This window comes from Gopherus evgoodei, chromosome 4 (assembly GCF_007399415.2).
Source record: "Gopherus evgoodei ecotype Sinaloan lineage chromosome 4, rGopEvg1_v1.p, whole genome shotgun sequence".
Lineage (NCBI taxonomy): Eukaryota > Metazoa > Chordata > Testudines > Testudinidae > Gopherus > Gopherus evgoodei.
In genome coordinates this window covers 72,923,044-72,948,035 of record NC_044325.1, presented here as the reverse complement: position 1 = coordinate 72,948,035, position 24,992 = coordinate 72,923,044, and the positions used below count along the sequence as shown (strand labels likewise).

Here is a 24,992-nt window from a genome sequence, read left to right as displayed (position 1 = left end):
TAAGTCAGATTAATAGTTTTGTTATATCTGTCACAACTGTGGTACTCTAGCAGAGAGTTGCAGCACCTGTCCCATTATTCATGTGTCTTTCACAATAGTCCTGTCCCTAGATATGGAGTGTCTCTCTCTGTTTAGGTCTCTGAGCAGTAAGACCTGTGGGTATAGTTTGCATGCCTTTATAGTTAGTTAGTTTGTGGGCTAATCTGCATGAAAGATGTTGTAATTTATGTCACACGAGCTAATCTCATGTGGACTAACACTTTTTTTCACACTGCTGTGAATGGATTATTATTATTTTCCTATTGGCAGATGAATGTATGACCAATATTTTATCTATTTCCTTTGCCCTAGATTCTGTGATTCGCACCCAAGAGAGTCTCAGTCAGGTATCCGAGTCTGACACCTCATCTAAATCAGGATCAGCAGAACTGTGTCCTGCCAGTTTTCCTGGTAAGGAAAAGGTCTAATGGTCACACTATTTCTGGTCCTCTTCTTACTCCTCCTCAACCTCCCACTCTGCCCTAATCCTGCATCCCACCCTCTCTTTAAACTAACAGTAGTTACACACTCTGTTCAGATTCAGCACAGGTGAGGAGTAATCTAGCACTGTCTGGAGGTCTGGGAAACATGAGTTTGTAGGGAGAAGGGTCTCAGTTTGGTTCTTATTAGATAGGTGTCCACCAGCACAATTGGCACTAACTGTCTCCTTTCCAGGTAGTCCTGGCAGAGAGGCCAAGGGCTGAATGGACCATGGAGACTGAACTTCCTTTTCACTCCTGAAGATTTTCCTGCTACGTCAGGCTCAGAGCAAATGGGCAGATGGTGGTGTAGGATAAGCTTATGCTGCCAACACTTCTACAGTATCTGTTCTGTGACTAAACAGGATTTCAAACTCCAAGGCTGTCACCTTGGCACTCCTCATTTGTTTCAGGTTCTCTGCTCAATGTTCCAATCTGGATCCCTTGTTTTGCCCCTATGACCTTCCCTCATTCCCTGTTTTTTTTTTTTCATTCTTTGTCGTCTGTAACTAATTGTTTTCTAGGATCAGTGGCCCCTCCTCTCTCCTGAGGGGCAGGTCTTCAGTTGTCTCAGTGGGCTCTGATCACCTGTCCAGAACTCTCATAGCCTGGCACTTGTTAGCAAAAGCAAAATAATTATTTAAAACAAAGCAAACCTTCTGAAAAGTATATGCAGGTAGAAATAAAATGTACTCAGGTCACCATCACATCAGCCCTGAATGACATTGAAGAATATGTGATCACATCTTCAAAGGGTAAGCATTGCAGTCTGATACTGAGTCTGTGTTCCCAGGGCATGACTGGCAGGAATTCCCAGCACTAGAGTTCTAAAGGCATTGGTTGACCTGTCTCCTTGGAGGGTGGCATGCCTTACTGTAGCTAGTTGTCAGCAGTTCATAATCAATCTGGAAGTGCATGTCAAGAGGGAGGGATCTGTCCTGGGTTGGGTTCTATTCAATATCTTCATAAATGATTTGGATAATGGCATAGAGAATACACTTACAAATTCTTCAGACAATACCAAGCTGGGAGGAGTTGAAGCTCTTTGGAAGACTAGATTAGAATCAAAATGATCTGGACAAACTGGAGAAATGGTCTGAAATAGGATGACATTCAGTAAGGATAAATGCAAAGTACTACACTTAGGAGGGAATAATCAATTGCACAGATACAAAATGGGAAATGGCTGCCTAGGAAGAAGTACTGCAGAAAAGGAACTGGAAGTTTATAGTGGATCACAAACTAACTGAGTCAACAATGTAATAGTGTTGCAAAAAAAGTGAACTTTTATCCTGGGGTGTATTAGCAGGAGTGTGGTAAGACACAAGAAGTAGTTCTTCCACTCTACTCAGCGCTGCTAAGGCCTCAGATAAAGTATTTTGTCCAGTTCTGGGCACACACTTTGGGAAAGATGTGGACACATAGGAGAAAGTCTAGAGGAGAGCAATAAAAATTATTAAAGGTCTAGAAAACGTGACCTACGAGGAAAGATTGAAAAAACTGGGCTTGTTTAGTGTGGAGAAGACTGAGGAGGCACATGAAAACAGTTTTCAAGTACATGAAAGGTTGTTATAAAAAGGAGGGTGACAAATTGTTCTTAACTACTGAGGACAGGACAAGAAGTAAGGGGTTTAAATTGCAGCAAGGGAGATTTAGGTTAGACATTAGGAAAATTTTCCTAACTGTCAAGGTGTTAAGCACTGGAACAAATTTCCTAGGGAGGTTGTGCAACCTCCATCATTGCAGGATTTTAAAAACAGATTACACAAACAACTGTCAGGGATGGTCTAGGTAATACTTAGTCCTGCCTCAGTGCTGGAAAGTGGATTAGATGACCTATCGAGATCCAGTCCTATGTTTCTGTGACTCTGAATGATGATAGAGGAGCTCTCCATCATGACTGCTGCTACTCTTGCTGCATTTCTGCTCTTTCTTTTCAGCTGTGTAGATAATGCCTTTCTCCTTTGGGAATGATTCTTTTCCTGACTACCTCCTTTTCCTGACAGTCTTTTTATTTAAAACAACAAAAACCTCAAGGTTTTGTTTCATTTTTAAAGTCAAACCTACCTTGCATACATCACCTAGCCTTAGGTTTTAAGTTTCTATTTGGTTACATCCCTACACTAGTCACATTCTGTTTCAGAAGGCTTGAGAAGCTGCCCCAAGTGATATCATAAGGCCCGGTCCCAAGTCTATATTCAAAAGTGCATCCAGAATTGCGTGTGCAGATCAGGAAATTGCCTCCATACAAGTCTAGTTAAGCATAATCTAAGCACATAACTAGGAATGGTGTGATGTTTAGAGCATAATGTGAACTAACTTGTGCATGCAATTGCAGAACTTACTTGTGGTTTCTTGTCTACTTTTGCAAGTTGACTTGGAGCTCTGATTTTGAGAAGCTTTGGCCCAAGATTTCCTTTTTGGAAAGACAGTACTGTTGTCATGGTCCATCCAAAAGCTTCTCATGCTTGACTGATTGTAGCCGTTAAAAGATCCCTTAGCTTCTATCTGGAACACCCCAAAGCCCTAAGGTCTCCCTGTTTTCATTTGATAGCTTACTCTGTTACACCAGCTCCATAGCACTTGTGTAAATGGTTCCCTGATTGCATTTTGCATTGTAATTCTTTCGCAGACCTCAGTTCCAAGGTCATATCTGGTCCATTAAATCCAAGAGTTGCCTACATCTAGATCTAGTCTTTTGTCAGTTATGCCCAGAAGATTTGTAGAACATTGGTGGTCTTACACTATTTTGCTAGTTCAGAATTGCATCTTATTTTTTGCAGATAGTTATCATTTTTGTAGAATGCTTCCTGAATTTTGTAACCTCTGGGTTTGGGATCTGCTAAGTGTTGTTTATCTTTTCAGAAAAAAAAAATTACTTTCCAGGAGCAAGAATTGCAAACATGCTATAATAGATCCCTCCTGACTCGCATATTTTCCCGCAGTGCTTTTGCAGCCTGTATGCTTCTGTCTTTTACCTGAAAAAGAAACTGCGGGGTGAAGGCAGGCTTATACCACCCCTCAGGAGGGTGAGCATGCACCAGCCATTGGTGAGGCTGTTCAGCGGCTGTAGAATTCTAAAACTTTAGAGAAATTCCCATCAGTCATGCATTGAGAGGTTGAGCTCAGCAGGCTGAGGGCTGTCATACCAAAACATTTCCTGAAAGCACAATTACAGGTAGGTAGCATTTTATTTTTTAAATAAGATTGACAGGCTTTCATGCAGTAAGGAGGTTATAATGGCATCAGTGATTGAGCAGCGATAGTCCTCTCTCACTGCTTTCCTTTTCCTACTTCCTTCCTCTATCTCTAATTTAAAAAAAAAAAAAAGCAATAAAGCTGTGCCTGTTCTTCACCATACGTATTTGCTTATATGTTTGTCCCCATTGCCTACTCTTCATCTGCTTGCATCTTTAGATTGTAAGGTCTTCAGGGTAGAGATTTCCTCTTTTCTATGTTTGTATTGCACCCAACACAATAAGTGGGGACTGCAGTCACTAGATTTTAGCTCAAGCAGGGTGCTCTGTTTCCACTATGCTCTTAAACACAGGTTAGTTAGCATGTGTTACATTGCACTTTAAAAACTTAGTCTTGACAAGTCCAAGAGACACTGTAGCTTTGTGTCCTCTCAACGAAGTGCTGCCCTGGACACTGTGCAGGTGTGTGGGGGAAGGAGGGAGAAACCCTTCCACTCAGCTCCACCAAGCCCGCCCCCCAAATAATCCTGTTTCTTCTTGTGCATCTGGCATTAATCTGCACTCCAGTGCTTGTGTCAGCCTGTTGAACATGCAGTAACTTTTTCTTAGTGGGAACACGTTACTTCAGTTGGAGTTTAACTTGCTTCATTTTTAGAAGTAGTATGTGAGGGAACTTGAATGGGTTACAGGTGTAGTAAAGAGTCACCATACCTTTCACATCCAGGAGCCAATTCCTGTTCAACCCAGGTTGGTAGTGAATATTTGACAGCTTTTGATTTGTGCAAATACCCACATCCCACAAACTACTACAATTAATAGCACCAACAAGAGGCCAAGTTAGCAGTCTCAGTAGTGAGACCAAGGATTTAAAAGGTCATGGAGACTAAATTGTCCTTTTGCAGTTCAGAATTGATTCCTCCAAGCCAAGGATGTGATGTGATGGTAAAGCAGGCGGTGCATTGTGAAGTCAAGGCTGCTACTGGCCCATGTTGTTGTTGTGCTGGTGTGAAAAAGAAAAATCAGTCTCCAGGGATGTCAGTCTGGCACTTCTGAGCAGCACAAAATATAGCTGTATAAAAGCATTTGTATTTGGCATTGCATTCCTGCCTTGTAGAGTCTCTCCATGTAAGATTGGTTGCTGGCAAGGCACAAACAAGCCCAAAGATCACTTTTGTCCAGGTGTGGTGGGGATAGTAATGTATGTCTGCAAACACAAAAGCGAGATTTGCCTGTGGTAGTAGGTACTGAAGTGACTGGAAGAGTTTGCAGTTTCTATTAGCATATGTTGTTGCAAGATGGTAAGAAGCCTCATGTGCATTTAAGAAAGATCTTGTTACTTAAAGTATCAGAATGCATTATGGTATGATGTACCATGTCTAGCATGGAGGGTTGAAAGCTACTAGTAATCTTTTCATTGGTAACCAAGAGGGTCAGTCTGACTGCTTTAGCATGTGGTCTGGTCTCTGAAATTCCACTAAGCAGCCTAAATCCAATTCCACATTTGGCTTGGTTCTCCAAGGTATCATCCAATCTTCAAGTCCAAGAGAGAGAAGCCTGCCTCGGAATCTGCTTCCTCAAGAGTTTGTGCCACCTGAGGTGCCACCACCAAAGCATCAATGGATCCCCGATGAAACTGAAATTACATGCATGGTCTGCAAAACAGAACGTTTTACTATGGTAAGGAACCAAGGTCAAATACAGATATTCTTAGGACTGTGGTGGGGCATGTGTTGGTGGTTTGGTTTTTCTGTTTTCCCTCTAGCCAGTGATTTAACATGAAAGCTAATTCAGATGGACTGTTTCCTAGGCGCCCCCAGTGATGCTAGCAGTTTGTCCCTTATAATGTTGGTATCGTCCAAATTGCCAGTCAGTCAGATGTTGAGGGGGAGATTGAGGGTTAAATGTATTTGAGGTGACAGGCTACACTGATGGCTCCTGAAAGATCTTTCTGGGGTAGGTGAAGTGATAGAAATAGAGCCTAGGAAGGGGAAATTTGATCCTGGGAAAGTAAACTGCTAAGGGATCTTGTGGAATGTCATCTTGTTCTTTTCCAATCAGACACAGTCTACGGAACTTCTGCATCTGGAGAGCTAAAAGCTAAAAAGCCGAAGACTTTGGCAAACTAGTTCCAATTGGGCACATGTTTTTTCCCCAAAAGGTGGTGATGGCAGGGAGGGACAATCAGTGGGCAGATCTTAGAGAGTCTTGAAGCCCGAGAGGAACAGGAGTTATTTGCTCTTCATTGTTTTTAACAGGGTAAATTCACCTATGAGCTGCATGGCTCTAATAAAGGAGAGAAATGTCAGTTGCTAATCAACTACACTCTTCCAATTAAGCATAATTTCTCGTGTCTCAGTTTAATAGGCGACATCACTGCAGACGTTGTGGGAGGTTGGTGTGCAGTTCTTGCTCTACCAAGAAAATGGTGGTGGAAGCTTGTAGAGAAAATCCAGCTCGTGTTTGTGACCAGTGCTACAGCTACTACAGCAAGCATTGGCCACCTGTCTTAGTCCAAGACACAGGCATGTAAGTCCTTGCATACAAGTTCTGCATAGTTCCATGTACCCCTCTTCCCCAGCTCTGTATGTGTGAGAGACAGCATAAGTACAACACTGTGCTTTAATCTGACCAGGAGGAACCACCTCCATGGATTCAGAAGTGAGGCTGTGAATTAAGCAGCCTTTGGAGATTGAGATTGCCAATGAAGGGTTTTGTGATGTGGATGTTTTCCCCTGAGAATTGGACTGAAACTCATTTCATACAGACTCAGTGAGCTGGTGGAGGATGTGGTGAGGAAAAGTGGGAGAGCAGTCACCTCTGTGCTTCCTTCCCTGCTATCAGTGGGCCTACTGGGAAGAAATGAGCACAGTGCTGTCTTGAAAAGGTACATGAGGGAAGAATGAGCAGTAAATCAGGGAAGCTTACGGCATTTCCAAAATATATCAACAGGACCCTAATGCTCTATTGCCCAGCACTGAGCCTGAGCACCTCATGTTGCTTTTTCTTCAAATCTGAGAGAGAGAGAGAGAGAGAGAGAGAGAGAGAGAGAGAGAGAATATAGGTTTTTTTTGTTTGTGTGGGGCAGTGAAGCCAAAGGGGGGCAAGTAGGTTGGACAATAAAGGATTTGAGTATTTCTTGTTCTTTCTGTACTGTGGCTGGTGGTGTGTGGGGATGTGAGGTAGCGTAATCTGGAGGCAGAGCAGAGACCTGGATGCTAGGAACTCCTGAGTTTTAATCTCAGTTCTGACACACTCTTCTTCCTTGCCCTTAAGCAAGTCTCTTATCTCCTTACTGCCTGTTAATAGATATAACCTCCAGAAGGGAAGGCGTTGTAAGGATTAATTATTTAATGTTGGTGAAATGCTCTTAGTACCACATACTTATTTTTCCATCTGTATATTTTTTGGGGAGGGGAGGTCATCAGTTATTTTTGATAACTAATGCTACAAAAATGTTAGCAATATTGATCGAGCCTTTTTTAACTGCCAGGCTTTAATCATTCTTTCCTCAGTGTGTTGGAATGAGTGTGAAGCTTCTGTTTCTCTGTTTTACAGCACAAAAGAGGAAGATCAAGATTTGATGGAAGGTGAGAACAAAGTAACGTTCAATTTCTGCTTTTAAAAGTGCATGATTGTCATCTTTGTATTGCTAGTAAACTGGAAGCTGTGCTGTAGCCAAAGGATCCAACAGCACTTCCATTAACAAAACTCTGCTGTTCTCAAATATCTTTAGTCTGAAGTCAGGCATGCAGGAAACTATGAATGGAGTTGAGGATTGAGCTGCTGGATTCCAGTTCCAGCTCGGAGACTGTCTTAATTGTATGAACCTGGGCAAGTCACTTAACCTCTCTGTGCCTCAATTTCCCCATCTATAAATAGTGTTATGAGACTTCATTTGTATTTATAAAAGCACTTTGCTCTTCTCAAGCATCTTCATGCAAAGGATCTGAAAGTACCTCATTATAAAACTTGAAGTATTTTTCTCTCTGGCTGCTGGTCTAGGACCTGTGGATCTTGCAAGCATTTGTTCTGGTTTTCCAGAACATTTCTGGGTCTGGCAGGTCATGAGAAAAGGGCCCACGAAGTATGGGTGCTAGTTGAAATACTGAAATTCTTCTAGTAACTAAGGTTAAAACATAAGTTTTTGAAGCGTCTCAGTAGTGCCACAAACCATAAATACAAGCTAGTATTTTCCTCTCTCCCAGTGAGGTGTGACAGGTTGTTTGTTGTTGAAAGCAGGTCTTGTTGCTCTGTTCCAGATGAGCTACAATGGTCAGGTGAAGAGCAGCTAGTATCAGATGTCTAATAAATACAAAGATAAATACCTCAGACTGAAGCAATTGAAAATGGAACTTCTGGTCAGTTGCTGCTGGAAGATCTTTGTCTTCATTACTTTGTTCAGTCTTTCATTTGCGATCAATATTTAGTGCACTTCAGTTCATTGGACCTGTGTAGTTCCTCTTGAGTAAGGCAGCAAGAAAAAGGACAGCTGCATGAGACTTGGACAGCCTCTTAGACTTAGCAGGGGAAGAACCGCAGCAAAGTGATACTAACTTTATTGAGGGACTATGGGGATGTTTTGCTGAATAAGGATATTAAGAACTTAGATGTCACTAACACTTTTAAAATGGGCTTGTTCTGATTGCCATAATTTTCTGTATATCTTAAAGTTGTATACTGCTGCCTGTCATGGCACAGTCAGAGTACATTTCATGTAAAGTACATACCAATAGATAGTCCTTGGTGGACTTCATGGCATCTGTGGCATTTCCCCCTTTTCAGGGAAAAACTTTGCTTGATGTAGAATTTGGGTTTTGAAAGGGGGTGTTAGCTGGCTTTTTGGCTCAGTGTTGTCACTTTTTTAGTATCTAGTATCTCAAACCACTGCATCAGAAGGGTAATGCATCCCAAGTTGCTTTAAGGTGGCCTGCAGCTTTGGTCTGACTACAGCATATGTCAATTTTAGTGGGAAAGATTCTCAGCTCAGAATTAAATTTGGGCCCAAAAAAGCCGGATAGTAATCAGAATGACCTGATTTTCATGATCCCATACCTCGTGAATTACAGTACCACGCAGGGTGACCAGATAGCAAGTGTGAAAAATCTGGACAGGGGTGAGGGGTAATAGGAGCCTATATAAGAAAAAAACACAAAAATCTGGACTGTCCCCATAAAATTGGGACATCTGGTTACCCTAGTACCAGGGCTAGAAATGAATGCTATATATCACTTGAAACCTGAGATCCCTAGCTTTCCAGAGGTTAGAGCAGATACTCTTAGCGATCTCAGTTTGAGATACTGGACCTTTTAAAAACTCATTGGTCTGGTCCCTCAAACTGACGGTACTGTTCTGGCATTGCTCCAGAGCTACTGGATCTTTTTTTCAGCTTTTAATTTAGGTTGCAAATCGTAAAAAGAAAATAAATAAGTAGGTAAGTCATTTAGTGCTTCATCTACAAATTAGTTTATTCATTCCCCTGCTCAGCCTCAGTGACTTCCCTTCCAGTACCCATAGAGCACTTATCTCCGCTGATCTTCTGACAAAAAACCACAAATATTGTAGCTCACAGGTGGTTTAAAAAAGGAAGGTGGGCATACTGTAATGGAGTGGCACCAAAAGAGTTAATCATGAAAAATACACTGAATTGGGGATATAGGTGTTTATTGAGGAAGTATTTTAGACAGTGTAGGAATTGATGTTTGGGAGTGGAAATCTGCTACTGAGCATATGCAATAGCTGCTTTCTGTGGTTCCGTGCTGCGCGTGTTGTATAGGTGAGATTGTTTCATCCCTCTAACTTCTGGAGTGTGTGCTGAGAACAGCACAGGTAGCTCTGATGATAAAGCATACAGAATAATTTTGTGACATGCTTTGTGCCTGATTTGCTGCCCTTCCCAGGATGATTTTGATTAACTGGTTCCTCTTTCTCAGCAGTACAGACCTGTGGTAATGGAGGTTTGGATTACTCTGTAATGATGCAAGTACCCAAGGCAACTGAACTTGAATGGCTTCTTTCTCTGAGTGAAGATGAAAATGAAATTGTGCGTAATGAATTTTATTATGAACAGGTAAGAGCTTGAGAGACAGAGAGGTGAGTCCAATGTAATCAATTCCCTTTAGAATTCTATTAAGTGCTGGTGCAGTGTCCATTTACAAGCTCTTGGATCTTTCTTTACTCCTAATTGACAGGCTCCTAGTTCTTCCTTGTGTATTTCCATCCTCAGTCTGCACTCAGATAGCACAGCATGTGGCCACCAGCTGATACAGAGCTGCTGCAAATTGTCCCAAGGTCTGATTAACCCTGAAGTGGATGCTGGGCTTCTCATGGACATCATGAAACAGCTGCTTTTCAGTGCCAAGATGATGTTTGTAAAAGCTGGAAGGAGCCAGGATCTAGCTTTGTGTGACAGGTAAATTGCCAGCTGTCCTTTGGGATTGATTGGAGCTCTTAGCCTTCCTTTAATGAATTTAAGTAGTGTTGAAAGGTGCTGGACTAACATCTCTAGAGGCCAAGTCACTTGTTTATCCACAAAATCAATTCTGGGAATACTAGACTCTTGGAGTAGATGGGAATAAATCTCCCTGACTGTTTAAACTTGCTGCTTTTGCTGTGGAGGATTTTTTTTTAAGCTTAACATTTTGCCTGTTTTCAGATGCTTATTTAGTGTAGGCTTTTACAATGGTACTTGTCAGGAATTTGAATTTTATTTCTTCCTGGGGCATCAGTGTAAGGCAGAATAGAGTGGGAAGTACAATGCAAGGTGTCCCAACTGTTCAGACCAGAGTTGGCAATAAGTTAGTGTCCACAGGCTGTATTAGCCTGTCTAGTTGAATGAGAAGCAGAGAGCCGGAGCAGCGAACTGGCTCTAGGACAGTGCATTAAGGAAGAGAAGTAGAACTAGAGTACCAGAGACCAACTGGGTGATTCCCAACCATTGGTACTTCCAATGTAAAAGATGCTACAGGCATAAAGGCTTTCAAGATCCTTGCTAATGAGCCTTAGAGTATAGTGATATACTGGGCGTGGACATGCCCACTCATTTCATTCCTGCTTCCTTCCAAACAGTTACATCAGCAAGGTGGATGTGCTGAATATTTTAGTTGCTGCTGCCTATCGCCACGTACCATCTCTTGATCAGATTCTGCAGCCTGCAGCAGTAACGAGGCTAAGAAATCGGCTTTTGGAAGCAGAATACTATCAGTTAGCTGTTGAGGTAACACAAACGGGGGGATGAAGGTGTTTTTTTTTTTTGTTTGTTTGTTTGTTTGTTTTAAAAAAGGAGTTTATCATCTTAGATGGCTTGCTTTCCCCCACTGAACTTAATTGATGTGATCTCTGATATTAAAATACAAATCAGTTACTGATCTTTGTTCATAAACTATGGGATGTGATTAAAAAAGGAAAAACTTAGGAAATATTTTTAGATGCTCAGTTTAACAGTGAGGTGTATTCTGCTTGGGAACAATCTGCCAAGGGAAGTGATGGGAACTCCAACTAGGACAGGCAAAAAACTAGAAATGCACTGTCAGGAACAACCCCTCATTGGTAGGGGAGCTAGGACATTCAGTCTAATAGATCTTTCCTATCTGCAGCTTCTGGGTTCTGTGATCTGATTTGTACTTAAGGACTCTCAGAGGCCTGCTAGGACAACTTTGAAAAACCATTCACTTGTGAGACAATGATAAAACCTTGACAGCTCATCTGGTCATATGGCTTATCCTCTCCATTCTGCCTCCCCTACCCCCTTGATTTCATAAGTCTCTGTGCCATCACAGTTACTATGGATAGGATTATGATGATACAAACAGGATTAGAATTTCTAGTAGGGAATAAGCAGCATGAGCAGATGAACTGTTAAACAAAAATGGTTCCTGTTTACATGCAAACATCTCTGCTGAAGAAACTGTGGGATGTTTTCTATCAGTAGAATTGTGTGAAACTGAGTGTTGCCAAAATTTTTCCAAAAAGCATCAGCAAGTCTATAAACAGAAAACCACTAACACATCATATCCCTTCCTAAACCACAGACCTGTTTAGTGTTGTTCTGTTCTTGTAATAAAACTATTAAATCTACTATGAAGGAGAAAATTACTTTACCTTTAGGAATGTAAAAACTGTTGGATTGAACTTTCCTTGACCATAGATTGATTAAACTCTTCCATTACATTTGCAATAGGAAAATGATTATGGAAGCAGAGTTTGTGGGAAGTTCAGTAGTTGGTATATAAGGTCACTAATGTGGAACTGATCAAGGCATTTCTTACTGTACAAGAAAACATTTCTTCTCTGGGAAATGGAAGGTCACAGATTTAGATTAGGAGTGTAATTATCTGCTTCTTCCTGTCTTCTGTGCTGTCTCTGTATTATGTACTACTAACTAATGATTTGGGGCTTAGGTTTCTACAAAGACTGGGCTGGATCCAGGTGGAGCATGGCATGCTTGGGGCATGGCTTGTCTTAAAGCTGGAAACTTAAGTTCAGCAAGAAAGAAATTCAGCCGATGCTTAAAGCCACCCTTTGATCTGAACCAGTTGAATCATGGCTCAAGGCTGGTCCAAGATGTGATACAGTATCTGGAGTCCACCGTGAAACCCGTAGTCTTGGTGGTAAGAGGCTATTCTACCTGCTCTGGAGAACTGTACCAAAAACTGTCGAAGTCCTGAGGCTTTGGCACAGTTCTTTAGGAAGAACATGATTCAACCGGGGGAGGTGGGACATCCATAGCATATTATAGAGGTTACTGCTGGAGCAGTATTATGTGGCTGCTTTTGTCTTTTTGACATAATTAGCATCTGGAGCAGATAGTGAGAGGATTTGCACCAGAAATACTGAAGCCTGTGCAGAAGCCCCACTGGCTGCACCCCACAATCAGTGATTGACAGCAGAATGAATGGATTCTGTTTGTGTAGTGTTGTGCCCAGTAGATGGGAAAGAAGCTCATCTTTTGAAGGTTATGCAGTAATGCAGAGGCCCATCTGACTGTTGTTTGGAGGCCAGTGTGAAATGGGGTGGAGGTCTCAGTCTAGTTCTTAATGAATTGGTGTTTATGTCGCTATGTATCAGAAGTGGCACTAACTTCCCCCCTTGTTGGTCTCAGAGATAGCAAGGATTGCGTGAGTCCTTCCTCCATCACTGATGCAGCCCTTCCAAATTAAGTTGTGGTACTATGACAAAGGTCATTGTTAAGAAGCCTGCATTTTTGGTATCAGTTCTCTGTTGTGTGGCTGGAGAGCTTTGTTTTCCCAGACTCACAATCCAGAATCTGTTGCCAGCACTAGCTTTGCTTTAACGCCATCCCCAAAAACCCTTATAAATTGCAGGTGGAAGTTCAGTCTCTCTTTTGACTAGCATTGCATTAGTAATTAAACCAACTTTTATATCTTTATACAGAGCTTACAAAGTGTCTTCATGAGGAGACTAAGTTCCATCCAGCTGTACAATGTGATGCTGCATCTCTTTTGTCAAGAACTTCTGATAGTCATGTAATAGTTGAGGGTGAAACTTGGGACCTCAGAACCTCCAGACTGAAAATGTCCCTTTTAGAATTTATATAGTTTGAGTTTACTGTAAGCTATAATTAGGTTTGAACAAAAATTCAGGCTTTGAATTTTTAAGTAAACTGGTATCCCAAAAGGGCTTTCTCCCTATGATTATAGTTGTGCTCCTAAAATTTCTGGTCTTCTGATAAAACAGCAAGTCAGGGAGTAAAGTGCATATTTGCTGAAGTTTCTATCAGCAATGGAAATATCTTTAAAAAACAAAACTCCTATAAGGACCCATTCATATTGGAACAGAATCACAGTACCTACAGTCATGTTTAAACATCATTGCAGCTAGCAGGGTTTGAATACAGTTTCCCTATCCAGTAACATGGCTGGAGTTTCATCCCATATATACCTCAGTAGAAAAAGAGGGGGTTGGCTGATACGCGCTAACCCCAGAGATGCTTTGCAGAATAGTCTTCCTATTAATTGTTCCTGGACAGTCCCATGTCATTTATTCTCTGTTTTGATAGCAGGACGATGACTACTTTGCCACATTGAGAGACCTGGAAGCAACCCTGAGGACACGAAGCCTGTCTCTGGAGTTGATGTCCGAAGGGAAGATCCAACACAACAGCTATTATCAGGAGTGCTTGTTCTATTTACACACGTATGGCACCAACCTAGCGATCAATAGCTTCTACATGAGACACGACTGCATGCGAGAAGCACTTCTGCATTTGTTAAATAAGGTGAGTAATGAATTCTGCTGGCAGTGTCAGAATCTGCTCTGGTACCATCTAAACTGGAGCTTTGAAAGCATTAGGAAGACTTCTCCCTTCCAAACTGGTGACCAGGACTGAACAGTATCTATAAAGTCTGAGTGCAAAATCCAGCATACTCTGTTTCCTCTGAGGCTTGCACTATTTATAATCTTACTGACCAGCCTCTGTAGATTTATTCCGGATGACTGAACGTCCATGTCATGTAGAACATTAACTAGCACTGTTCCATCTTGGAATTATTATTGCCTCATCCCCTTGCCAAAGTAGTGAAGGCCAGAGAAGAGAGAGCCACTTTCTGTTCTCCTCCAGTAGTATCAATCCACCAGTTCTTACCAGCATGAAAGCTACTGAAAAATACTTAAAACTTCTAGTGTGTGTGGGATTTTACCTGGTTCATTAACCTTTTAGAATTGAAATAAATTTGGCATAGAACATACTGATTGAAATACCTAACTCCATTATCCCCAGTTTATTAATAGGTAATTGTTTAAGTGGCCTTATCAGCTCTGGTTTTTCTTTATATCACCAGTGTGATTGCTATAGTTAGAATTGAGAAGGTCCATTCTAAGCCCTTATTCTCAGTTATCTTTTGAATATATCCTACATGTTCTTAGCTTAGAAGTGAATTGTTTTTTTTTTGTTTTTAAGAAAATCTGCTTGCTTTTGAGAGCCCAGTGGTGCAACAAGCAGTTTTCCACCAATAAAATTTTTCAGGTAATTCAAAACAATTTTAGGTTGAAAACTTCCTACCGCAGCTTGGACAGTGAGACTTCAAACGGCAGTTCTCACTTTCCGGTTCTCATACTGCAGTGCAAGGTTTTTTTGGTGCTAAGGCTCTCACCACTGTAGGAGAAGGGTTCCAATGAAAAGTTAACCTGTTTCCACCAAATGTGTTTTTGTTAAAAACATTTCTGTGCATACTGGGTTCTGTAACTTGTGCTATGCAGTGTGGGTTGTTTTGTTTTCTTTTAAAAATAGCAAACCCAGTCACTACCCTGAATGCAATGATTAAACAACATGATAGCTGGCTGTGAACTGTTTTTAAAGGGGTGCTATGTGTTGGGTGCCTGCCTGTGCCCAGAATATAGGGTAACCTCTCTGTCACTGGTATTCCCTTCAGTGTCAAGAGAAAAGCCAATTCCTGCAGCTGATTCACCTCAAGCTCCCTTTTCCCCACTGTAGGAGAGCCCACCAGAAGTGTTCATTGAAGGGATCTTTGTCCCAAGTTATAAAAGTGGAAAACTGCACATGCTGGAGAACTTGCTGGAAACCATTGATCCAAGTCTGGAGAGCTGGGGTATCTACCTGATTGCAGCCTGCAAACACTTGCAGAAAAAGAACTACTACCACATTCTGTATGAACTGCAGCAGTTTATGAAGGTATAGGTGGGGTGTGGGCCCCACTTTATTGCTGAAATAGTGAACAGTATCACTGTATTCGGTGATATTACTCGGGGGTTAAACTCTGCGTTGGTCACGTTATGTTTTTCTGTGTATTCACTGGGGTTTCAGCTGAAAAAGTATTCATCTGTATCTTCCATATGCTCCATCCCTAGCTGTTTCAGCTGAAAAAGTATTCATCTGTATCTTCCATATGCTCCATCCCTAGCTGTTGTGTAATGTTGCTGTACACTGTTAAGCAGCTGTTCTGTCTTGTCCCAGACTGGTTATGTCTCTATACTCTGTCAAATGATTCCTGTGTGTCTAGTTTTGTACCACAGTTTGGGATCCTTTGTATTGATAGCTGTTGTTGAAATTTAAGACCACTTAAATGAGAGAGTAACTGCAGAGTCCGTGTCTGCAGTTGTTTCCTGTTTCACGTTTTCTAACTGTAGGATTGTCTTGTGGCTGGTGAAGTCCTTGTGCTTTTCAAATACATTGTATGTCTTTTGCTTGTTTTAATTTTTATTGAATATAAGCTGCTAGGAACTTTCTGATCCTAGGAAGATCCCAGGCAATACTGTCTATTCATATCTGCTGTGCTTATTGTCACAAATCTGATCTTGTTGCACCATCTTATCTGATGCTTTAATTTGTATGCCCTCTTAGGGAACCATAATGTTTGCTTTGTGTGAGTTAGTACTGATAGTCAAAGTAGCTCTGAAGATGTTCTGCCTATGGGTGCTCTCAGTCTTCTCAGCTTCTGAGATTCTTATAGTGTTTCTGAACATCACAGATCATAGTCTTGTTGTTGTCAAATGATTCACCCTTTTAAAAGTTCATTACTTGTTTATTTCTTTGAGGATCATGTCCGTGCTGCCATGACCTGCATTAGATTCTTCACTCACAAGGCAAAGTCTTACACAGAGCTGGGAGACAAACAGAAATGGCTCCTGAAGGTTAAGGACCACCTCAAAGTTTACCTGCAGGAGGTTTCAAGGAGTTCCGGAAGGAAAAAAGCTGCTTGCACTTTTCGGAAGAAAATGACAGCTACTGACGTGTCAAGGTATCTGCAAAACAGAAAATGAAGCTCTGGGAATGAGGTTTCACTTGAGGCTTGTCTTGATTAGGAAAACTGGTTGAGTTTAGGTTGGGCTTAGCTAACATACTCTAGCTAAGCCCAACCTAAAGTCGACCTTTTTCCTAGTCAAGACAAGCCTCAAGTGACAGAATGTCAGTCCCTGTACCACCTACCCTCCTGTATGTAGGCAAAACTGATACGGATGTAGTCTATGCACTTTACATTTTGTTTGCTAAACTTATTGCCTGAATAGTAGCAGAGCTAGATGTGAGCTTTAAAAGCAAGTTAGATGGTTAACTGAATTTCCAAACTTGAAAACGTTAGAAATTTAGTCCTCTCTAACTTTTGGAGTGTCTATAACTACAGTTTTCTTAAGGTCTATTTTCTTCTAAAGTTACTGAAACTTTTTCACACTTGACTGCAGTTTAACAAAAATTAGTCTTTTTGTGTGTGTCTGGGAGTTGTTGTTAAGGATCCACAGCTGGTCGGTGTGCATAATGCTGAAATTCAGGTGAGCATTCGTAATGCACGTTTCCCATGCAGTTCTGGAGAGCACTTCAGTGCAGCAGCTGGGGCGAGACAGAAGGAGCTAATGTTAATATTTGTATGCCCAAGTCAAACAGCAGTTAAAATAGCCATTTTTAATTTGTTACAGACATATCTACCTTTTGACACACCTTTCAGTAAAGTAGTAATTTGTGGCTGGAGCGCTTCATTAATAGTTGTGTGAATGCATCTATGTAGCCAGCTAAATGGAATTTTTTTCCCAATCTAGGCACATCAATACAGTTGAGCTACAGATGGAAGTCACCAAGTTCCTGCATCGGTGTGAGAGTTCGGGGACCTCTCCAATAACTGGCTCAAACTTGCCCACACTCTTTGGAAATAATCACATGAAGATGGATGTAGCTGGCAAGGTACTAGCTGCCATTTAAAACATAACATTGCTGCCTTAATTTGACCTGTTCTGTGGATTAAAGGATGATTTGGGGGCCTGGAGCACTCATCTGGACCTTCAGATAATACAAAAGGTACTTTTCAGTTGTAGCTCTCAGTGCATTTTAAAAGTAGGTAAGTATCCTTATCCTTGTGTTACAGGGGGTGAGAAGTTAAGTAACTTGCCCACCATGGGGCACTTGACAACAGAACTCATGTCTTTGCCTCTCCCTCTCTGGATCATGCTGCCTCCCATTGTTAGAGACACTTCTTAACAAGGCTGTAAATTGCCTTTTGGCAAATGCTATTGCAGTGCTGAACTCAGGCAAGAGGCAGTAAAATGCCTGGGCTACTTTTGTGCAAGTGACTTCATTTCCTTATGAGTTTTCTACACATAACCAAATGGCGATATCTTGCTTTCCCCTATTTCTAATGTTGGCAATTTCTTCTCAGGTCATGCTGGAAGGGAAGAACATTGAAGAAGGTTTTGGAATTGCATTCAGAGTCCTCCAGGTATGGAAAACCTAAGAAGTTGCTGCATGTAAGGTTGATCCCACTCCTGTAAAGCACCACTGTTTATTACCAGACTCATTGCATCAGGTGGGGAAAACATAAGTTTCAGATCTGTCTCCATGTATGTGTAAAATACAGACCAATCAATTATGTAGGTTCTAAACCTCCGTGCATTGTCAGGGACCCCACTCTGCCAAGGAAATGAACTGCCTGGCCAGCTTTTAGTTTAGAGGGTCACTGATATCAGCTTCCAGATCTTATTAAGCTACTCCTTTTCTTTTTTTGAGGGAGGTAGTAGAGCTTAATTTTCAAGGTTCCCCTGTCTCTCTCTCAATGTCATGCTGGCAGTTCTGAGATATCTAGATCAGCCAGAAGGCTGTCTTGCTGTGCTCCTGAATAAACTGGTGCCCGCTCATCCACCGAAGGAGAGGAGATTAGAGAAGGGGCACTCTGATGGGAGAGAACAAGTGAAGGAAGGGGCTCCAGGCACCATGTGAAGAGAAAACTAGGGCACTGCCTGCTCTGCTGAGAGATGGGTCTGGTCTCTTGAAAGCAAATTAACTTGCCTCCTTGCTCATCCACAGAGTTAGCAATGCATTCCCTTCCTCCCTGCTGCTCTCCCAGAGTAACCAAACAGTGTTCTCCACTGCTTTGCACCTTCCTCAGTCACTCACACTGTGCAAAGTGCTACCCCAGGTGTGAATGGAGAATTCAGATTTGGTAGCATTTGACACCCACTCTGCACAGGTGTCAGTGACTGCGCAGGATATGGAGGCAGTGAAGAAACAGGCCCAGAGCTGGCGCTATGCTGTTCCCAGAGCCTGCTCATCCAGGGAGCAGAAAGTATTTAATTGGAAACTGTCCTTGTTTTTGGAAATCTCTCTCTCCAGCATGTGTGGCTGGCTGAGGCTGAGATACTTGCCAGCATGGTACTAGTAGCCCAGGTGCTTAACTGAGAAGGACCCACATTAATTGCTTGGTGTAGTGTAAGGAGAGAGTCTGTCTTGCATGGAGTGGAGCAGACTGCAGCTGCCCAGACTTCCAGTGCAGAGGAGTGGCCCCTGGAAACTAGGGTCCCACTATGATCTGAGTGGCCTGGCCTTTCGGAGCAAAATGGCATGCTCGGCCCTCTTGCCCTGAGGGCTGTACTTCTGTATGGAAAATGAGGGTGGCAAGGGACTGCGTTTTAGAGCAGTGTGACTGTACTTGAGCCACACTTTGCTTTCCTAGCAGCAGAGTGCTCCTCCTCTGGGCAGGCTTGGTAGGATCTGCCATGACTGAACATGCTGCTTTGACTCTTTCAATTTTCCCACTTTAGGACTTCCAGCTGGAGGCTGCAGCTGTATACAGTAAAGTGGCCAAGGCGCTGGTGAAGCAGCGGAACTACAGTGAGATCCGGCAGCTCCTTAAATGTGTCAATGAGTCTGGAGTTGCAGCCAAAAATGATGGGGATATCATCATCCTAAACTGCCTAGATGAATTTAAGGATATTCCCTCTGAGGTAATGCTGCCCTGTAAATGGGCAGACTCACCCCCGCGGCGCCTCCTGCTGGTCGTCCTCGGGAACTAGCTCTTCAACCCAGCTCGGAGCGCCCTCTGCAGGCTGGTGATCCGCCTTTCGACTACTGGCCCTGTGTCCCTCCCTGGACCCCGGTGCCCCTTTTATGTGGGGTTCTGCCCCCTGGCAGTAACCCCTTCCTCTTTCTTAGGGTTTTCCCCTCCTTGGGAACCCCCCACCCTCTATCCCCACTTTGCCTCAGTGTAGGCTACTGCCAGTCATTGTCTAGCCCCACGCCCTGGGGCAGACTGCAGTATCAGCCACTCATCATCAGCAAAGGGGTTTGGACCTGCTGCCTTGGCCTACCCCTGGGTTGCACCCTACAATCCCAGTACCTCCTGGCCTAATTCTAGGCCGCAGCCTGGGGCTTTCCAGGCAGGAGCTCCCCAGCTCCACTGCCTTTCCCCAGCCCTGCTTTACTCTAGGTACCTTGTCATTTCTATGCAGCCAGGCCCTTCTCCCTCTACAGGCAGAGGAAGACTGTCTGCCCTTGGCATCCCTGGCCGCCTTATTAGGCCCTGTTGCTCAGTTTGGGGCGTGGCCCCCAGCTGCAGCCACTTCCCCAATCAGCCCAGCCTAAAAGGCTGCTTTCTTCAGCCCCAGCCCTTCTCCAGGGCTGTTTTAACCCTTTCAGGGCCGGAGCAGGGGTCCACCCTGCTACATGCCCCCATGGCACTGTCTTCTGAGGTGGGGGTAGGCTAGAAAGGGGACAGTCCCTTGCCTCTCAGCATCCATACCCTGCACTGAGACATGCTGTCAACCTCTTCTGGCCCCTTATTTCACATGTTCTATCTCAAGAGAAGTCAGTGTGCATCAGCACAGGGAAATGGCTGTTCGGGGGATGTGATTGTCTAGCTACAGGTCCTTTTCCTCAAATCTCCCAGCAAGGTGCTGTGCAAGTGGAGAGATCCTTCTACCAATGGGATCCTCCCTTACATTGCTGTCTGAGATGAGGAGGTGCGTCTTTCCATGAAGATCCCTTGCTGGTAGAGAGCGCACATGGAGGAGGGAGCACAGCCATGTGTGCCCTCCAAGCATTGCTGCCTGTGTAGGAAGCCACCCGTTAAGATTGCCCTGCTCATCACAAAGCCTTTACATGGCTCTGCGTGTGTTGCGTGGAGGTGGGAAACCAGGAAGATCTCTATGAACTAACACTGCATAGAGGGGGGCAGGAAGTCTTAATGGGGAAAAGCTGCCCTCATGGGGTTCCTTGAAGACATAACAGTGGTGTTGGGCCAGAAGGTAAGCTGCAGTAAAAGGGAAGATTTGGGCTTAGTACCTGGCACCTCAGGAACTGGGACAGTTGATGGCTGAGATGATTTAAACACCTTGCTGTAATTTCATCTGTGCAATGTTTTGATCTGATAGGCTATAAAGATATAATGGTTTGCAATCTACAATCCTCTAATTGTCACCTACTTTTCCCCTTTGGGATACAGGATCTGGACAATCTGATCCAGGATATGGACAGCGATGAAAACAAGGTGAGTAAAGTGTAAAGGGAAACTCTTAACCTGCTGTGGGAATGCTGAGCCTGGAAACCATAGCTTCTCAAGATTGAGCTTAGATACCTTGTAAGTGCCTGATCTCATCTCTTCTCCCCAAAAGTTAGAGACCCTCAGGTCTCTGAGAGCTACTGTGTGGGACTTAAAAGCAATGCAAAGATGCAGTTGGTTCTTTTTGGTTCTTCCTACCTATTTTCTCATAGATGCACTTAATTTCCCAGTGGCAGCAGGGAGTTGATGGGGATCTATGTGTATCTAGGAGACCAGCATTGAGCTTATTATTATTCCAGTGTTATGTTATTGCCATTGTGGTAGGCCACACCGTCCTTTATCTCATCGATTTGGTAATTCCTCTTCTTTGTAGACTCTGCTAAGACTGAAATACGTGGCTTCTGTTAATTATATACACTGCACTTCTCTACTCTCTTTAGTATAAGGCTCTCAAATAATTTTACGTTCACAAATGGGTAAATAGTCTATTCCCATTTTACAGATGGAAAAACTGAGGCCCAGGGGTCATGTGACTTTCCAGGGTCACATGCAAATCAGTGGCAGAGCTGGGACTTGAACCGAAGCTTTCTGATTCCCACTGTCCTGCCCTGACCACCAGATATGCTGTTCTACATAGGCTGAGAAATTGGATTTGATTTCTGTCACTGCAATAAGTTCAATGCTACAGTGACCTTAATGTGAGCCTTTGAAAGAACTAGGCCATAAGCAGAATGCCTCTGTGAATCTTTTCTGTTCAGATATGGAGGCTTTCAAGCATGAACTACACATGCGAGAAGTCTGATTTTGGTTCCATGATGATCAGCATCCAAGTTGTAAAAGCCAGTGACAGACACTTAAATTTTAAAAAGTCTAATGCACTGGCCCTTTATAGTACACTTCTTATAGTGGAACCTGGCCTGTGCTACATCACAATTCACACCCTCTCTAAATAGTACAGCCTGCTGAACTAGATTTCCCAATGGGCCCTCACCTATACCTGTGTGTTAGAACTCAGTCTGGGAGGCTGCGGTGAACAACCGCTTTTCTTTATTGCTTCAGATCCAAGCCTACCTGAAGTGCAACAAGCTGCGTTCTGCCTACCTGGTCTCAGTGAGACAAGAGAATACCAGAGCCGTGGAGCTGGTGCAGCATGTGCGGCAGTTGGCTGAGAACAGCAGGGAAGACGTTGTGCAGGCCATCTGTGCCCAGTGGCTTTCAGTGCACCAGCCCAAACAAAAAAGCTGGTTCACCCAGACCACTAGGAAATAACTTCCAGGCACCAGCATCCATAAAGGGAAGACTTCCTATGGCACAGAGGAGCTCAGCGATCTCTCAGTGGCAAGCAAAAGCTGCTAGAGTGCCTGTAGCTAAAGGGAAGGAATTTACTTCATACAAGTGCCAATCCTGTGTTCTGATGACCAACAATCTCTACCTCAGGGTGTTTTCTGTGTGTTTTTAAACCTGAACAAGTCAAGCAAGACTAAGGATTATGGAGAAACGCACTTTTCTCCTCTTTCATAGAGGCATTGAACTCTTTTGCCATGGGTTTGTTTTTAACCCAGTAAACCCGTGTATAGTTGATGACCCCATCCCATCCCAGATCAGTGTAGGTTGAAACATGAATCTCTGTGCTATCTATTAGCCAGAGCCATTATATAATGAATCGATCATTGCAAAGGTTGATGAGAGTTTTGTTTCCATTTACATAGACTTGGGACTGAACTTTTGAGGTGACTTTTTAAAGATTATACTAATTATCACCAAGTTTTTTACACTAGCACAGTATGTGCAAATCCTTTAGTTGGTTTGAGGCAATGGCTAGTTGTATATGGCAGGTGTCTTTATGTTGAAATCACTGGCAAGTGTTTGCCTGCTGCTTGGGCCCTTGGATGGATGGATGTAATTGGAACGGGATGCACTAACGGGGAGACAAAGGGAAAACCTTAAAATAGGATGAGAATGTCTGAGAATTTCTTACCTCTTGCTTCCCTAGTTTAATCCACTAAGTGGATTAAACTGCTGTGATACAACTGTCATTGGGCTCTTATGTCCTTTTTCCATAGTGTAAACAAGCTGAGCTATACACCTCTTGCACTGTAGGGAAAGCACCTTCCTTTTATAAAAGGGTTTATATGGTGAAATTTAATCACACAGCGAAGTAATAGACTGCTGAACCATGCAATGAGTGTCCTTACTAATGCAATCTTTCCCCTTCCGACAAAGTGAAACATTTTGGACTGAAGTGTTATACTTTTAAAAAAACAAAAAAAAAACCCACCCTCCATTTGTTCCTGGAGCAAACAAATGGCTCAGACAGTCTGGAATACACTGGGGACTGGCAGGCATGCATTAGCTCAAGTGATGTTCCTGTATTAGTTGCTGCTGCACAGAATCTCTTTCCCCAGTTGTCTGATGCTGACTAGAAACAGACCAGAAGCTGCACTCTCCTGGTCTACTTCATTTAACTGCAGGGTCCTCTAGTGTGAAGTGATTCTGTTCAGAGGCATTTGGATTTGGCTACTGCTTCTCTGCAGCTGTTAATCAGAGAAGAGGGAAATGTAGTAAGGAGAAACAGGCAGCAGAGAATGGAAGAAGCAGAAATGAGTGATGGTTTAAAAAAACGTTCCTTAACTTTGGTAGCCCACAGCATGCTTGTAGTGCTATGGATGTAGACTGCTAACATTTAGAGATGGGCAACTCAATTTCCCTTTCAGCAGCTCCCAGTATATTACAGTCAACTAGCTCACTTGCAGCCAAATGCACTCTATAAAGATGTTTGGTTTCTGGAAGTGTAATAACTAATTCCATTGTATAAGGTAAGATAAGCAAGCAAATAGAGTCCTTGTGATAGAACAAACCTCCAATGAGATTAAAAGGACTTGGTTGATCTCATTTTGAATGTTTTATGACCACTGTCCCACTGACTCAAACATGTCTCTTTGCTAGAGATGCTTAGCTCATTGGATTTGGGGTTAGAAATAGCTCAGAGCTAAGAATCAGGAATGACCACACTTAACTTTCAGTATCTCCTAACCCCAGATCTCAGAGATCCCATTAGTAAGGCTAATAAAAGCTGCTTTTATTGTCTCGGCCAGACAGAACTGGCCTTGCAGTATGCTCCAGGAGTTAGGCTTATCTTGTTGGGTGTGATACTTTTTATGGTTTGAGTCGGTACCAAATCTACAAATACGGGTGGGGAGGTCTGTACTGTGTGCACTGATGCAGTATCTACCATTCTATATACATCAGTGAGAGGAACTTGAACAATATGGAAGGAAAGAATGGTGCCTGCCATGTAGCCCAGCCATTTTTGTGCCTGTCTTTCTGCTTGACTTCTTTGCACTGTACTTTACGCACTTTATTGAGTGTCTGTTGCAATTTTGATAGTCCTTAACTTAGAATTCGAAGGATCTTTTTCTTACCAGCAGAACTGGAATTTTGGCCCTGACCCTAGAAAACTTGTCACGAGTAGTGCAATTAGTGTTGGGCTTAAAAACCCTAAGCATAAAAATGGATTAAACACTAGTAGTTGAAAGAGCTATTTGTCTGTTAAGTTGTAATCTGCTTACAGTGAACAAAGGAGAATAAAGTATTATCAGCAAAGGTCACTTGCCCCAGTCTCTCTCTTGTGTATTGCTCTGTTCTTTACCTGAGCATAGTTGGGTGGCCTTTCCCTCTTCAGCTTGTTTGTTTGTTTGTTTGTAAGTGGTCTGGGTCTCCATCTGTTATGGAAAACACCTAGGCCAGGGGTGGGCAAACTTTATGGCCACATCTGGGTATGGAAATTGTATGGCCATGAATGCTCATGAAATTGGGGGTTGGGGTGTGGAAGAGGGCTCTGGCTGGGGGGGGCATGCTAGGGGGTTGGAGGTACAGGAGGGGGCTCTGGGCTGGGACCAAGGGGTTTGGAGAGCAGGAGGGAATCAGGGCTGGGGAAGGGGGTTGGGGTGTGGGAGCATATCAGGGGTGCAGGCTCTAGGCAGTGCTTACCTCAAGCAGCTCCCAGAAGCAGCGGCATGTCCTCCCTCTGGTTCCTATGCAGAGGC

At 43.1% G+C, this 24,992-nt stretch overlaps 1 protein-coding gene across 10 annotated transcripts in view; it reads left to right on the top strand.

Annotated features, from left to right (window-relative positions):
* ZFYVE26 (zinc finger FYVE-type containing 26) overlaps nucleotides 1-24,554 on the top strand; it is an 89,786-nt gene extending 65,232 nt beyond the window's left edge. For 6 of the 10 annotated variants that reach the window (XM_030559782.1, XM_030559787.1, XM_030559779.1 and 3 more), the window contains 17 exons: nucleotides 352-450; nucleotides 5,235-5,392; nucleotides 6,072-6,241; nucleotides 6,480-6,599; nucleotides 7,271-7,302; nucleotides 9,646-9,782; nucleotides 9,904-10,124; nucleotides 10,781-10,928; nucleotides 12,112-12,321; nucleotides 13,731-13,949; nucleotides 15,165-15,362; nucleotides 16,226-16,428; nucleotides 17,219-17,360; nucleotides 17,833-17,892; nucleotides 19,211-19,393; nucleotides 20,890-20,934; nucleotides 22,006-24,554. In XM_030559782.1, the coding sequence (XP_030415642.1) occupies nucleotides 352-450; nucleotides 5,235-5,392; nucleotides 6,072-6,241; nucleotides 6,480-6,599; nucleotides 7,271-7,302; nucleotides 9,646-9,782; nucleotides 9,904-10,124; nucleotides 10,781-10,928; nucleotides 12,112-12,321; nucleotides 13,731-13,949; nucleotides 15,165-15,362; nucleotides 16,226-16,428; nucleotides 17,219-17,360; nucleotides 17,833-17,892; nucleotides 19,211-19,393; nucleotides 20,890-20,934; nucleotides 22,006-22,215 (2,555 nt within the window). In that variant the 3' untranslated portion in view covers nucleotides 22,216-24,554. The remainder of the gene's footprint in view (nucleotides 1-351; nucleotides 451-5,234; nucleotides 5,393-6,071; nucleotides 6,242-6,479; nucleotides 6,600-7,270; nucleotides 7,303-9,645; nucleotides 9,783-9,903; nucleotides 10,125-10,780; nucleotides 10,929-12,111; nucleotides 12,322-13,730; nucleotides 13,950-15,164; nucleotides 15,363-16,225; nucleotides 16,429-17,218; nucleotides 17,361-17,832; nucleotides 17,893-19,210; nucleotides 19,394-20,889; nucleotides 20,935-22,005) is intronic. The other 4 variants (XM_030559783.1, XM_030559784.1, XM_030559786.1 and 1 more) reach the window with 4 other exon arrangements.
* Nucleotides 24,555-24,992: the final 438 nt, after the last annotated feature.